This window comes from Hyperolius riggenbachi, chromosome 12 (assembly GCF_040937935.1).
Source record: "Hyperolius riggenbachi isolate aHypRig1 chromosome 12, aHypRig1.pri, whole genome shotgun sequence".
Classification (NCBI taxonomy): domain Eukaryota; kingdom Metazoa; phylum Chordata; class Amphibia; order Anura; family Hyperoliidae; genus Hyperolius; species Hyperolius riggenbachi.
The window spans coordinates 71,050,553-71,065,179 of NC_090657.1; the positions used below are offsets into that span (position 1 = coordinate 71,050,553).

The window sequence follows — 14,627 nt, forward strand, 5'->3', positions numbered from 1 at the left end:
CTCATGGTTGCTGTGTCCCCCACATGGCTTGTGGCAAACTGCAAACGGGACTTCTTATGCTTTCTGTTAACAATGCCTTTCTTCTTGCCACTCTTCCATAAAGGCCAACTTTGTACAGTGCATGACTAATAGTTGTCCTATGGACAGAGTCTCCCACCTGAGCTTTAGATCTCTGCAGCTCATCCAGAGTCACCATGGGCCTCTTGACTGCATTTCTGATCAGCGCTCTCCTTGTTCGGCCTGTGAGTTTAGGTGGATGGCCTTGTCTTGGTAGGTTTACAGTTGTGCCATACTCCTTCCATTTCTGAATGATCGCTTCAACAGTGCTCCGTGGGATGTTCAAGGCTTTGGAAATCTTTTTGTAGCCCAAGCCTGCTTTAAATTTCTCAATAACTTGATCCCTGACCTGCCTTGTGTGTTCTTTGGACTTCACGGTGTTGTTGCTCCCAATATTCTTAGGCCCAGTGCACACCAAAACCGCTAGCAGATAGTCAAAACGCTAGCGGTTTTGGAAGCAGAGAGCCGATATTTGCCGGGTGCACACCGAGCGGATTTTGTATGAGATCCGCCGGCCGCATCAGCATCTGCGTGGCTAATTTATCTCCGGCGGTTTGAAGTTTTAAGCAAACCGCAAACGTGCAGCAAGAGGCACGTTTGCGGCTTGCCAAAAACCTCAAACCGCCGGTGTGCACCAGCCCATAGAGATACATTAGCCACGCGGATTTTCAAGCGGATGCGGCCGGTGGATCTGCCCAGTGTGCACTGGGCCTTAGACAACCTCTGAGGCCCGCACATAGCAGCTGTATTTGTACTGACATTAGATTACACACAGGTGCACTATATTTAGTCATTAGCACTCATCAGGCAATGTCTATAGGCAACTGACTGTACTCAGATCAAAGGGGGCCGAATAATTACGCACACACCACTTTGCAGTTATTTGTAAAAAAATGTTTGGAATCATGTAGGATTTTCGTTCCACTTCTCATGTGTACACCACTTTGTGTTGGTCTTTCATTTGGAATTCCAATAAAATTGATTCAGGTTTGTGGCAGTAATATGACAAAATGTGGAAAACTTCAAGGGAGCTGAATACTTTTGCAACCCACTGTACATGACCTATTCACCTTTATCTATTGCCTGCACTTAAAAGCTGTTCTCTGCCAAGCAAGAGTTTTATGGATTGGATTCCTTATCAGTGAGAATTTGTGATAATCGAAGTAGGTCTGGACTGAAAAGAAACTGTCACTTCTAACCTTGATTGCTTTATTCAAGTCCCCACCGCATAAACTCTGCAAGGGAACGCTGAACCTCTTCCAGCAAGGATTCAGATTGTTCTTCACCACCTGAGAGAACACAAGAAACACATAAAAGGCAAAATCCCAATACAGTCAGTAAGAAATTACATTATTGTATGGTTCGTTAGTGGTCAGACATTCTACTGAATTGTTATCACTGTCATGTGTTCCCACAAGAGTTTTTTGTCACTTCCTAGCCAGAAAACAAGAGGGGGAATTACTTCAAGAATGACCGAGACAGCAACAAATAAAATAGATTTTTGTACATTGGGGAAGAGTTTGAATCTGACCAGCTTTACAACAGGTGACTTCTGGTCTCAGAGACTACCAACTTTCACATTAAAGCCACAAAGCTCCGTGGAGGTCCTGGGGACAGGAAGTCAGGGAGAAACTCTCCAAAAGGGGATGCAGATTTTTAAATACACATTAGAGGATTTAAAAGGAAGCATATGGTGGCTGTCATGCTTATTTCCTTTTAAACAATACAAGTTGCCTGGCAGTCCTGCTAATCTTTTTGGCATCAGTAGTGTCTGAATTACCAATCGGAAACAAGCATGCAGCTAATAAAGTCAGACTTCAGTCAGAAACATTTCATCACCATGCTCGTTCAGAGTCTATGGCTCAAGTATTAGAGGCAGAGGATCAGCAGGACAGCCAGACAATGTGCATTGTTTAAAAGAAAATAAACAGGCCAGGATACATATCCCCTCTCACTTTAGGCTCACTCAGCTACGTACATATGCATGACTTAAGTCGGCATGTGTACAGCCCCTGCCTGACAAGCAATCCGCCGGCCAACTCAATTGTACACGCAGCTACTCCTTCGTTCCTCCGCATAGCAAAAAAGCAGGTTGTCAGCTATACAGATGAATTTGTGTCTGTGCAGCCCAGCTATGTTCCCCACAGGGTCAGGTCCCGATCCCCAACGGGAAACATCAAAAGGTGTGTATGCAGTGTAAAGTAAACCTGCGCAACAAACTGGGCAAATGAAAGTAGACAATTAGAGATTACCTAATGTCCAAATAATGTACAATTAGCCAAACTTACACATTAGCCGGTCTAGCAATCCAGCATATTAATGGACTACTGCTTGGTGGTTTTTTTTTTTTTTTTGGGGGGGGGGGGGGGGGGGGAGAGTGACAAAAATAAAGCAAATCTCTAGTGACGCAATTAACAGTTAATAATTTGCTTATCAGATTTCGCTGAAGGGGACCTTTGATGTACAGGTTTATATTGTTTACCTTACTTCAGGGACAACCAATGTAAGGTTTATATTGTTTACCTTACTTCAGGGACAACCAATGTAAGGTTTATATTGTTTACCTTACTTCAGGGTCAAAGACCCATTTGCAAAAAGTGATCAGCTGCAGAGTATTTAATTTGAGTTATGCCCATACACTCGTCAGATTGGCAGCAGACAGATAAGAAATGCATCTGATGATCTATCTGATGCGTTTTTAGAACATTTTTTACCAGAATAGAATTCCAATAGATTTCAGTTTGAAATCTGTTGAAATTCGATCTGATGGCATTTTTTTGCCATCAGATTTCCATTAAGGCCAATGCAAACTGATAAGCAATCTCATCAGATCGACCTAAATTTTCCACCCTGCAAGTTCGATGGAAATCCATCGAAATCGATCGAAATCGGCCGTCGATCGGTCGATTGGCCAACCGATTTGCGATCGATCGATCGATCGACCGCGATCGATCGGTCGGCCAGAAAATCGGCTGAGTGTATGGGCTGCTTTAAGGTGGCCATGCATCTGGCAATTTTGCAGCCAATTGACCATCAAAAAACTGGTGCCGCAGCAAGCATGCCCAACAAGATTTACACCCATACATTGCTAGATGTATGGGCACCTTTACTGGTCATGAGTGCTCCTTACACTTCTGCACGCAACACTGGTGTGACCATAGTATAATCTCCATCATCTGCCAGTTGTACTCTACCTCTGATCTGTATGCCAACTGCCAGGACCCGTCATCTCCTTGTCTGTACAGCTCGAGGAATGGATCAGATTTTCCAAATAAATCCTGCAGGGGGAGTGAAGAAAAAAAATATAAATAAATACAAATAACTAACCGTTTACCAAATTTGAATATACAACAATGTGGAGCAGTGCAGCTCGCTATAAAGGTTATAAACATGCTCATACATTCCAACTATTTTTCACACCCATACTCCCATATTGAAATGTTAGAAATTTTTTTCTTACATGAATTCTAAGTTCTGTAAAATCCATTAGGAGAATCCCCCCCCCCCCCCCTCAGGTGGAAAATCAAAGCATTCTGGGAGAGGCCTTGTAGTCAACCATTCACCACCGCTCCCAAACAGTATGTGGGAGGGAGTGTGGCTGAGCTGCCAATCAGCCCCTCTAACAAATACCAACAGAGGGGGTGTGGCCAGTGACAGGTGGGAGAAAGCGGCGTACATTTAGCAGCACGTTCCTGGGGGCAGTCTACAGAAGTCTGTCTGCCCAAGCTCCAAATCATGCATCAGCAGAATTTTGTGATTGTCCCGTTGGATGGATATTACACTGTTTGCATAGTCATGCTATTCTAACATGTTATTTCAATGTGGGCAGATAGTAAGGGAGGGAACAGAAAACACTTATAGTATGCTCAATATGCAGCTTATTTTTCACCCATGTTATTATAATACCTTCTTGTCTAGGTTCCTGGCTTCCATCTCCAGATTCACAACACGGGTATCCTTAATTTCCTCTGCCACAATCTGAAAAAAAAAAAAAAAGGTTTGAAAACCTCTAAAACATGTCATACACATTAATTTGTGTCACTTAAAGAGGACCTAAACTACTCCACAGGAGAGAAGAAAAACACAGAGAACCCCGCCCTGTGTGCATTTAGGAGCTATTTGACTAGTCATTTTCAACTTGAAAGGGTTTCCGCAAAACTTAACAATTTGCATCTCATTAACCACACCTACTCATCATCCAGAATCAGACATTTTACTGCTGGCCTTAAGCTGAGTACACACGTACGATAACGATCGTTCAAAAACGAACGATAACGACAATCGGAACGATAATCGTGCGTTCAAAAAGTGTGAACGATCGTTTTTGTGAACGATAACGATCGTTATCGTTCAATCGGACCGATCCAACCCGGCGGATTTTTTCGAAAGATAATCGTTCAATCGTTGCAGTGTGTACAAAGATCGTCCGATAACGCATGTTCTTATTGCCTGTCATAACGTCACTTCCGTTTGCGCACGCATTTTTTTATCGTTCGTCGTTCAGTACTTTATACTTATATCGTTCACGTGTGTACACAATCGTTCATTACGAACGATCTTTTCAGTCTAATTTGAATATCGTGTAAACGTCACGAATCGTTCGTAACGAACGATCTTTATCGGACGTGTATACGAACCTTTACACTGGGAGATTTGGTTTATGCGATATCTACCAGATCACAGAATGGGCACACAGTGCAGCTGGATTAGGTATGACGCACGCTTTTTCGTTGAAATTTTGCAAACATGTTCCGGGGTTGCAACGCTCTGCAATCATTTGTGATTTTTGGATTGCATTAAAATCACACACCATGTGGGGAAAAAGCAAAAAGCTGCCCGATTACAAATCATTGGAAAGAATGCACATGCAGAATGAGAACAGTGTGCAATTTGAGTGGCCCATCTGCTACAATAGCCAATGTGACAGTGTGCATTCTGCCATGTGTGTCAAAACGTACACAATCAAATAAGTGTCCCCCTGCCTTACTGGAAAGAGCGTGTCATGGAGCATCACTGCGTTGAGGTCAAGTAGTCAGATGATGAGAAACAAAAAAAAAAAAAAAACAAAAACAAAAAAAAAAAAACAGGATGTTTGCTGCATAGAGAGAGGGGTTGGAAAGGGAGACCGGCAGGAGGACAGGAAGGCTCTATAGGACCCAGAGCCTTCCCTCTCCTTAGGTGTTATTTTAATACTCACTTCAGACTCCCTGTAAATTATTTAAAGGTGCCAATATACTTAATGATTCTTGTAGATTCAGTCTCTGTGATCGAATCTGTCAGATCAATGCCGCATCATGACCACCCACTCGTAATTTCGATCAATTTTTGGACAAAATTAATCTAAATGATGGATTTTAACAGAAGGAGGGTCTTGCTGCAACAGGGGTGGGAGCTGTGGCAGTTTGACAACACCATAGCATTACACTGCAATATGGTTCAATAGATTCGATGCTGAAATCTATTAAATATCCGTTTTAAGTGTGTGGAAGTCGATCCTCCTCAGTTCAAATTCTGATCTGAGAGAAATTGGTCTTTTGACCACTTCGGGTGGCAATTAGTGTATAGGTACCCTACCTCTGCGCATTTCCTTCATTATCCCCCTGCCCTGTTGGTACATACTGTGATCTGGAAGACATCCCTCAGATGAAATCTTTCTTCCCCATAAAACTAAGTACCCAAGGGCAGATTATAGCCAGATGGATCAGGGATCCCCACCAACGATTGTTCCACCAATCCATCTGGCCTTATCTGCAAGCATTGTTTGCGCTGCCATCAAAAAACGATCATGTAAACGGTACTTTACATAACTGTGGCAAAACCCATGAAGGTCAATCAGGTTTGGAACAATCCTCCCCAATTGATTCCAACAAGGCGTTGGTCATTAAAAAAATGAACAGTCGACGCAGGTGGGGGGGGGGGGGGGGAAGAGAAGGTGTTGTGAAACATTGCTTAACCACTTAAGGACCACGGGCCTAAACCCCCCCCCCCCTAAAGCCCAGGCCATTTTTTACAAAATGGGCCACTGCAGCTTTAAGGCCTTGCTGCAGGGCCATACAACTCAGCACACAAGTGATTCTCCCCCCCCGCCCCCTTTTCTCCCCACCAACAAAGCTCTCTGTTGGTGGGGTCTGATCGCTCCCCCAATGTTTATTTTTTTGTCAATATTAGTTTTATTTCCTAATAAATTTGCTTCATTTTTTTCTCTTTATTGGAGTCCCTCCCTCCCCCCGCCAGCCAATCACTGTAATCGGCTGTCATAGGCTTCAGCCTATGACAGCGGATCACCCCTGAGCCTACCAGGGGTACAGCCTATGGGGGGGGGGGGGGTGGCAGAGGGGAAAATCGGCTAGATTGTCACCCATAAACTCACAGTAATGGTTCCTTTTCCGGCAGGTTTTCCTTTCTTCAGCTCCAGCGTTCCTTTCAGCTTACGATTGGACACAATCTATAGTCAGGATTAAGAAAAAAAATACGGTGTAAAAAAAAAAACGAAACAAACAAGGTATTGCATGTAACACCACAAGTACATGCATTGTCTGCGCAAAGCACGGGGTCCTTTAACCAGATGTTTTTAAATTATAGACTGGAATAGCTTTTATTGGTTTCATTGTGTTTGCTTGTAAGGCTGTAACTGTCCAGTACAGCGCCTCTCCTATGAGCACATGCCTTGCCAGTTATAAACCAAGCAGTTAAATTCCACACATTTTCTTTACTGCACAGGTCAAAACACACACAGAACATATGTGTGTGTGTGTGTGTGGGGGGGGGGGGTGGAAGAGAGTAGTAAAGAAATCTAGAGTAAGAGCTGAAATAGCCATTGATGAATGAAGTTTGAAATACAGGGTTTTCTTACAAGAATAAAGAATAAGCTGTAGTTTGTGATTCATGCCTGTGCCTCCTGTATGGGAAACATACATGTCATGGCTACAGCTTTGGGGGAATTCTGTGAGCATGGTGGGTGGGGTAGTGGTTCAGGCCATCCTTGTGTTCAGTAGAGGAGGGAGGAGCAATTAAAAAGGGGGTAAAGAAAGAAAAATTTAAATGCAGTTGTACTTGAGGGCTCGTTCCCACTGTTGCGACGCGATTTCGGCCGCATTCCGACGCTTGTAAAAACGCATGCGGATGCGTTTCCACATGCGTTTTTACCCGCGATTTCGCATGGCAGGGTGCCATGCGAAATTAACCATGACACTGCCAGGGCTAAATAAAATTGAAAAAGGTGCGAAATCGCACGCGAAATCGCGGGTAAAAACGTATGTAACAAACGCATGCGTTTTTACTATTAAATACATTAGCGGCGATTCGCACGGATTCCCGACGCAGGCGAAATCGTTGGCTCTTTTGTGCGTTTTTTTCACGCTGAAAAAAAACGCACCTCAACAACGCTACAGTGGAAACAGGCCCATCCACTTGTATTACATGTGCGGATCTGCATGCGTTGGACGCATGCAGATTCGCGATAGTGGAAACGAGCCCTGACTCATTCTTCCTATTTCAGTAAGGAGTTCTTGGGGGAAGTCTCTATGACACAGCTACTGCCCAGGGCCGGATTCCCGACCAGGCAACAAAAGCAGTCGCTTGGGGCCCAATTCAGAGTCAAAGGGGCCCCATCAGCACATAAACCAGCCCTCGCCATCCTGTCAGCGGTGGTTGGATGGTATAATGGTTAAATGGACTCTGAGCAGTGCAGTAACTATGGAAAGATGCATATCATTTTAAAGCTCTCTTTCTCCTCTTTCCAATTATATATAAACCGCCGCCCTATGCCTTTTAGTTTTCGCTATTTTCGCGATCGAAATCGCAGCCACGGCAATTTCGATCGCGAAAATAGTAAAAACTAAAAGGCGTAGGGTGGCAGTTTATCATTGAAAAGAGGAGAAAGAGAGCTTCAAAATGATATGCATCTTTCCATAGTTACATTGTATTACACAGGACGACTTTTCTCCAAAGTCGGCAGCTCGCTTCAGCACAATGCAATGAAATATAAGGAACCCAGGGGGATATAATTACAAACATCATGCTGGTAGGTGTGAGGATGTAATTAGTTGTGGGTATGCTTAAAGGCTGTTCGGAGTCCCTTTAAAGGCTCTGCCTCTGACACAGGATACCAGGGTTCAAATCTCGGCTCTGCTTGTTCAGTAAGCCAGCACCTATTCAGTAGGAGACCTTAGGCAAGTCTCTCTAACGCTACTACTGCCTATAGGGCGCGTCCTAGTGGCTGCAGCTCTGGCGCTTTTAGTCCGCCAGGAAAAAAGCGCAATATAAATGTTATTTGTCTTGTCTTGTCAAATGAGGCCGTGCGCTGCTGATTGTCTTCAGAGCCAGGCTCTCATCCTAGGTCCCCCTCCTGCTACTGTGCACTCTGCCGCTCCTCCCTCCCTCCCTTCCCATAGAGAACCACAGCTGCAGCAAGGATAGCAGCAGATGGCAAACGCTCACTAACCTATCCATGATCCAAGCGATAGAGATCCCGTCATCTGAAACCCATCTGTCTCTTCTACAGTGCAGCCGCTCGCTCTGAACTTCCTGATTCTCAGATCAGACAGGAAGTAGGAAGTAGTAATAGTAGTAGTAACAGAGCAGCAGCACTCTAGAGGAGACAGATGGGCTCCGGATGATGGGACCTCTATTGTTTGGATCGCAATAGGTGAATGTGAGTCATCTGGTGCTGTTATTCTCCCCCGCTGCGGCTGCCTTCTCTGCTGGACTATCGTATTCACGGGGATGGAGTCTGCATGGTGGCTGTCTAGATTGGGAGGAAATCTGTTGTTCGGTGGTGGTGGTTGTTATGTAATTCTGTCTGGGGAACGGCTTCTGGTTTGGCGGTGTCCAGAGTGTACAACAGACAAAACACACCGTACCTGGCCTAGCGTGCACTCATACCCTCCCAGATAGTCATCATCATTCAGATCCACAGACTTGTTGTCAATGTCATAGATCCCAAACTTAATACTCTGCACTTTCTCAAAGTAATAATCAACCACTGGCTTGGTGCAGAACTCCGGGCTCTGGCAGTTCTTGATCTTCTCTGTCCTGGAAATCTAGCATGAAAAACAGAGCATAAAGTGTGATTAATCATTTAACACAGGCAAAGGAAATTAAAAAAAATGCCCTGACTAATTGTACTCAACACAAATGAGTTCCATTACCTCTGACCACTTTCCATCCCCAATGCTCTGCAGAACCACACATAATGGGTCAGACTTGGATCCGATGTCCTTATCCAGAAGGTCTGTGCAGGAGATGGATAGCTGGACTTTTGTCACACAATGAGCCATCTGCAAGACAGCAAACAGCACAGGCAGTTTTATTAAATCACAGAAGACAAAATGATCAAGACATGCTGGCAACAACTGGAAAAATGAAATACCGTATGCAGTTCTACCACCAGCAAGCAAATCGTTTATTTGCAACAACCTGTTCTGAATCCTTTTAACCACCCTGGCGTTCTATTAAGATCGCCAGGGCGGCTGCGGGAGGGTTTTTTTAAATAAAAAAAAACTATTACATGCAGCCAACTGAAAGTTGGCTGCATGAAAGCACACTAGAGGGCGCTCCTGAAGCGTAATTCCGATCGCCTCCGGCGATCAGAATTAACAAGGAAGACTGCAATGAGCAGCCTTCCTTGTTTTGCTTGCCTCGTCGCCATGGCGACGAGCTGAGTGACGTCATGGACATCAGCCGACGTCCTGACGTCAGCCGCCTCCGATCCAGCCCTTAGCGCTGGCCGGAACTATTTGTTCCGGCTGCGCTGGGCTCCAGCGGCTGGGGAGACCCTCTTTCGCCGCTGCACGCGGCGGATCGTCGTGCTGCGGCGGCGATCAGGTAGCACACACGGCTGGCAAAGTGCCGGCTGCGTGTGCTGCTTTTTATTTGAAGAAAATTGGCCCAGCAGGGCCTAAGCGGCAGCCTCCGGCGGTAATGGACGAGCTGAGCTCGTCCATACCGCCAGGATGGTTAAAGTACCCCTGATCTGGGGGTGCGAAGCATGCAGGTGCGAGTTTGGAGCTGCACCTATACAGTTCAAGTGTTAATGAACGAGTGCTTGCTTTCTCTGCGCTTTAACGGATTGGAAGTGGTGCCCAGAACAATGTCCTGGATTCCAAATTGAGGGGGGGGGGGGGGGGGATTAGGAGACCTGTTGTACACACATTAACTTGACTCTGAGCACCTCTCATGGGCATGTCTAAGCCAGAAGACTTCCAACAAAGTTGTGCTATGACCCCTCTGGTGGAGCCTCTTGTAATGGACATGCGTGTCACTTCCTCTTCCTGCTTCATTCAGTGATGCAATTTTCTAACAGAGAAAACAGGGGTGACCCGGAAGTTATAACATAGCCAAGATGGCAGACACGATTTTTAACCACTTCAGCCTACAGTGTCGAAAATCTTATGCATCAAAGCAACGTTCACCTCCCATTCATTCGCCAATAACTTTATCGCTACTTATCACAATTAATTGATCTATATCTGTTTTTTTCCGCCACTAATTAGGCTCTTTGGGTAGTACATTTTGCTAAGAAATATTTTTTTATAAATCCATTTTAACAGGACGATTAAGAAAGAAATGGGGAAAAAAAAAATCATTTCTCAGTTTTTGGCCATTATAGTTTACAATTAATACATGCTACCGTAATTACATTTCATGTATTTTATTTGCCCATTTGTCCCGGTTATTACACCATTTAAATTATGTCCCCATCACAATTTATGGAGCTGATATTTTATTTAGAAATAAAGGTGCATTTTTTCAATTTGGGTCCATCACCATTTACAAGCTTATAATCTTAAAAAATATAATAAGATACTCTTGACATGTATATTTAAAAAAGTTCAGACCCTTAGGTAACTGTTTTTTTTTAATTGTAATTTTTTTGCAGCAATACAGCGGTCTCTGATTAGAGACAGTCGGTTTTTCTGCGGGGGGACTTACCGTAGATCGGTGAATGGGAATTATATTCCCATTCACTGATTAGGCAGCGGCAGCAGCACAGTCTATCTGGACGGATATATCCGGATATATCCGTCCAGATAGACTGAAGTGGTTAAATTGAAATCGAACAAAAACTATTTGGCGTAGAACGGCGATTTAGGCATCAAAGAAAGAGGAGAGCACAAGCTACAGGCTACAGAAAGGTATGCATCGTTAAGTACTGGTCGGAGTCTTAAAGGCATGCCCATGAGAGGTGCTCAGAGTTCCTTTAAGTTAAAGGTGTGTACAAAAGGTCTCCTAATTCCCCCCCCCCCCCCCTCAATTTGGAATCCACTGGGTGGATTGACTCAGCCCAGGACATTGTTCTCCACACTCACTCCGGCCACTCTGGAACACTCCTCGTGCCCCACTCCCCCCCCCCCCCCCCCCCCATAGCGAAAAAAAAAAAAAAAAAAAAGTGTGTCACTAGCCTGGAGGCAGCCACACACCATTGAGTCCCCATCCCTCTCTGGTGACATTCCTCATACAAGGCAATCCCTCTCTGGTGACATTCCTCATACAAGGCAATCCCTCTCTGGTGACATTCCTCATACAAGGCAATCCCTCTCTGGTGACATTCCTCATACAAGGCAATCCCTCTCTGGTGACATTCCTCATACAAGGCAATCCCTCTCTGGTGACATTCCTCATACAAGGCTTAACTCACGGAAGTGCTCAATGAAGGGCACAAAATGCGCCGTTTGTGTCCTGGTATGGTGGATCCCTTTGTGGAATTCCTGTGGAGTGTGGCAAATTCTGCTCTTTCAACTTTGTAAAGTGCCAGTCCCTCGAGTGAACTTCTGCTGCCATTACTGCAATAACACCCATTCATAAGTTGTAATCTATATGCTCTCTGAAGGGACCCGAGATCATCTTGTTATTCTGCATTTTTGTGTTTTAGTTGTGAGGACATAGTGCCCTTACACTGTAAGTATTTGTTTATTATTGCTACAGCCCCTGCGTGGGTTTTACTTGGTATTTTAGCCATGTTTCTGGAAAATTCAATAAAAGTTTCTGAAAAAAATTATAATAAATTTTAAACATGACAGGATAGGAGTTACTTTTCTCTTAGAGAAAGGGGAACAATCAGAAGGAAAACCGAGAGAAATGCACTCTGTATGTATTTTAGCCTAATTCCCCCTTATCTGTGACTAGGTACAAATTGTAATTTGTTCCCTCAGCTGTGCCAGCCGCCTGCCGTGGCAAAGAGCTAGTGATGTTAACAATATTTGTCTGCTTCTATGAAAAGCAGGAAGCAGACACTAAAGATTTACTGCTGCATTTGTATCAGCTGTAACAAAGAAATGTTTTTCTTTAAAAGGTTATCATGCTGTTACTTATCTTTTAGAGCAGAGAGGAAGTTCTGAGTTCAGGTCCACTTTAACTAGAGATGTTAATCAGACCTAACAAAACTAGGACAGGAGGATTTGTCAGAGAGCCATACAGATAGTGTCATTCATCCAGCTCTGCCATTTCCTTGCTATCTGAATGACTGTACTGCTTGCTACAGAACTGTCTGCAGATTGAGCCAATCCCCTACCTCCAGCACATTCTCTCACCATGACTCACTGTCAGGCATACCCCTCCATGATGAGAGAGACATGGTCCCTCACAAAGCTTAGTGGGAAAAGTCTGACAGGACAGGGCGTGGCCTTTTACAAAAGGAGGATTTGTCATGCATTAAGCAGTGTCAATATGTCACTGCATTTCCCACATGCTGAAAGTACAATTACAGTTTGCAAAGGGCAAAGAAAATGTTATTTCAGATGCCAGAGTGTGAATGAATGCACAGCAGTGCTTGTGAGAGGAGTGGAATGCAAGTGCCACAAGGTGGTGTGGAAATGGTTAATTGCTTATAGCACATGTGGCAGTCTTATGCTAGGTACACACCATACAATTTTATGTTCGATTTACCGGCCAGATAATTTTTTTTTCCAACAGGTTGGGAAAAAAAATCTGGCAGGTAAATCTAACAGAAAATTGTATGGTGTGTACCTAACATCATGGTGCCCATTAACGGTACAACCATCTTCAAAAGTGATCTTTCGACGCACTTTTTACGATCATAAGTAATCGGCAGGCAATTATCAGTTGTTCCCATAAATGGGGCGATTAGGAGGCCATTTTCTCTCTTCAGATAAGATCATAAATCCCAACTTTCGTATAAAATGTTCTGTTCCAATCGACCATGGATTCGTTTTACACCACACACTGCGTAGTTTTCTGTACAATTAGATCGTACAGTGTGGGCACTTTTGATCCAACCTTACCAAATCTATGTATTAGATGGGTAATCTGAGTGAATATATTGATTGGATACTTTACACAGTGTATTAAAGTGGCCACTAATGATACAATTTGGCGAACAATTATTTACAAACCATTATTCGTATGACCGATTGGAAATGATTGTTTGGAACCACAAACAAAAATCCAATTTACTGATCAATTCCATCAATTTGATCAGACTGGTTAAGATATTTTTTTTGTCCGTTAGTGGGCCCAAATCATCATTTCTGATAGGTCATGCGAATAATCGTTTGTAAACGATTGGTTGCCGAATTGTATCATTAGTGGCCACCTTTACATAGAAATGGTAAGATTCAATCAATAGTGGGCACCTTTAGAACAACTCTGCAATGAGATGTTCCGATGAATGGGGTATTACTGGAATACAATGTCGTTTCCGCAGGCCTTCACTGTTCATGCAGCTCAAATCATCTACTTAAACTGCGCATGCACAAGCGTGCGTGTGCGTGTGTGCGTGTGCGTGTGCGTGTGCGTGTGCGTGTGCGTGTGCGTGTGCGTGTGCGTGTGCGTGTGTGTGTTAAAAGAAACCTGAAGCGAGAGGGATATGGAGGCTGACATATTAAACAATACGAGTTGCCTGGCAGTTCTGCTGATCCTCTGCCTCTAATACTTGAGGCCACAGACCCTGAACAAGCATGCAGCAGATCAGATGTTTCTGACAAAAATCTGACAAGATTAGCTGCATGCTTGTTTCAGCTACTACTGCACCCAAAGAAAAAACAGCAGGGCTGCCAGGCAATTAGCATTGTTTAAAAGGAAAGAAATATGGCACCCTCCATATTCTTCTTCAGGTTCCCTTTAGGTTATGGTTCTATACACCCTGTAAAACACAATACCACAGAATTTGATTTACAGAGAGGTTAACTCCAAAGATCTCTAGGAAAAAAATCCCACCTTGGTGATCCAGCAAACTGTTACCAAAAAACAGTAGACCAATACAAAAAGAAAAAAAAAAAAAAAAAAAAAAGCCAGTCCAGGACTGCAGCCCTTGCCAGGGTGAAAGTAAAACATAGTGGCCATATTACTTGGTTAATAAATTAGCAGTTGTGGTCTCAGAACTAGTTAAGTCAATCCATGACAGTCCAAATTATTAAATCAATCACCAATCCTCAAAAACGTCTGTCTTTACGATATGAAATTCCTAAATTGAAAAATTACCCAAACCTTAGGCCTCATCTACACGATACGATTCTTTGTGCGATTTGATTACAATTCTATTTACGATCTCATTAAATTCCACATGTCCGATCGGGATTCGTTACGGTCTGACCCCCCCTCCCTGCCGCTGT

General features: G+C 43.9%; 1 protein-coding gene across 5 annotated transcripts in view; it reads right to left on the minus strand.

Moving 5' to 3' along the window:
• CPNE1 (copine 1) overlaps positions 1–14,627 on the minus strand; it is a 186,927-nt gene that overhangs the window by 39,205 nt on the left and 133,095 nt on the right. For all 5 annotated transcript variants that reach the window (XM_068263637.1, XM_068263639.1, XM_068263636.1 and 2 more), the window contains 6 exons: positions 9,207–9,335; positions 8,919–9,098; positions 6,428–6,502; positions 3,964–4,035; positions 3,252–3,335; positions 1,257–1,346 (listed from right to left, as the gene is read on the minus strand). In XM_068263637.1, the coding sequence (XP_068119738.1) occupies positions 1,257–1,346; positions 3,252–3,335; positions 3,964–4,035; positions 6,428–6,502; positions 8,919–9,098; positions 9,207–9,335 (630 nt within the window). Of the gene's footprint in view, positions 1–1,256; positions 1,347–3,251; positions 3,336–3,963; positions 4,036–6,427; positions 6,503–8,918; positions 9,099–9,206; positions 9,336–14,627 lie in introns of those variants that run through there.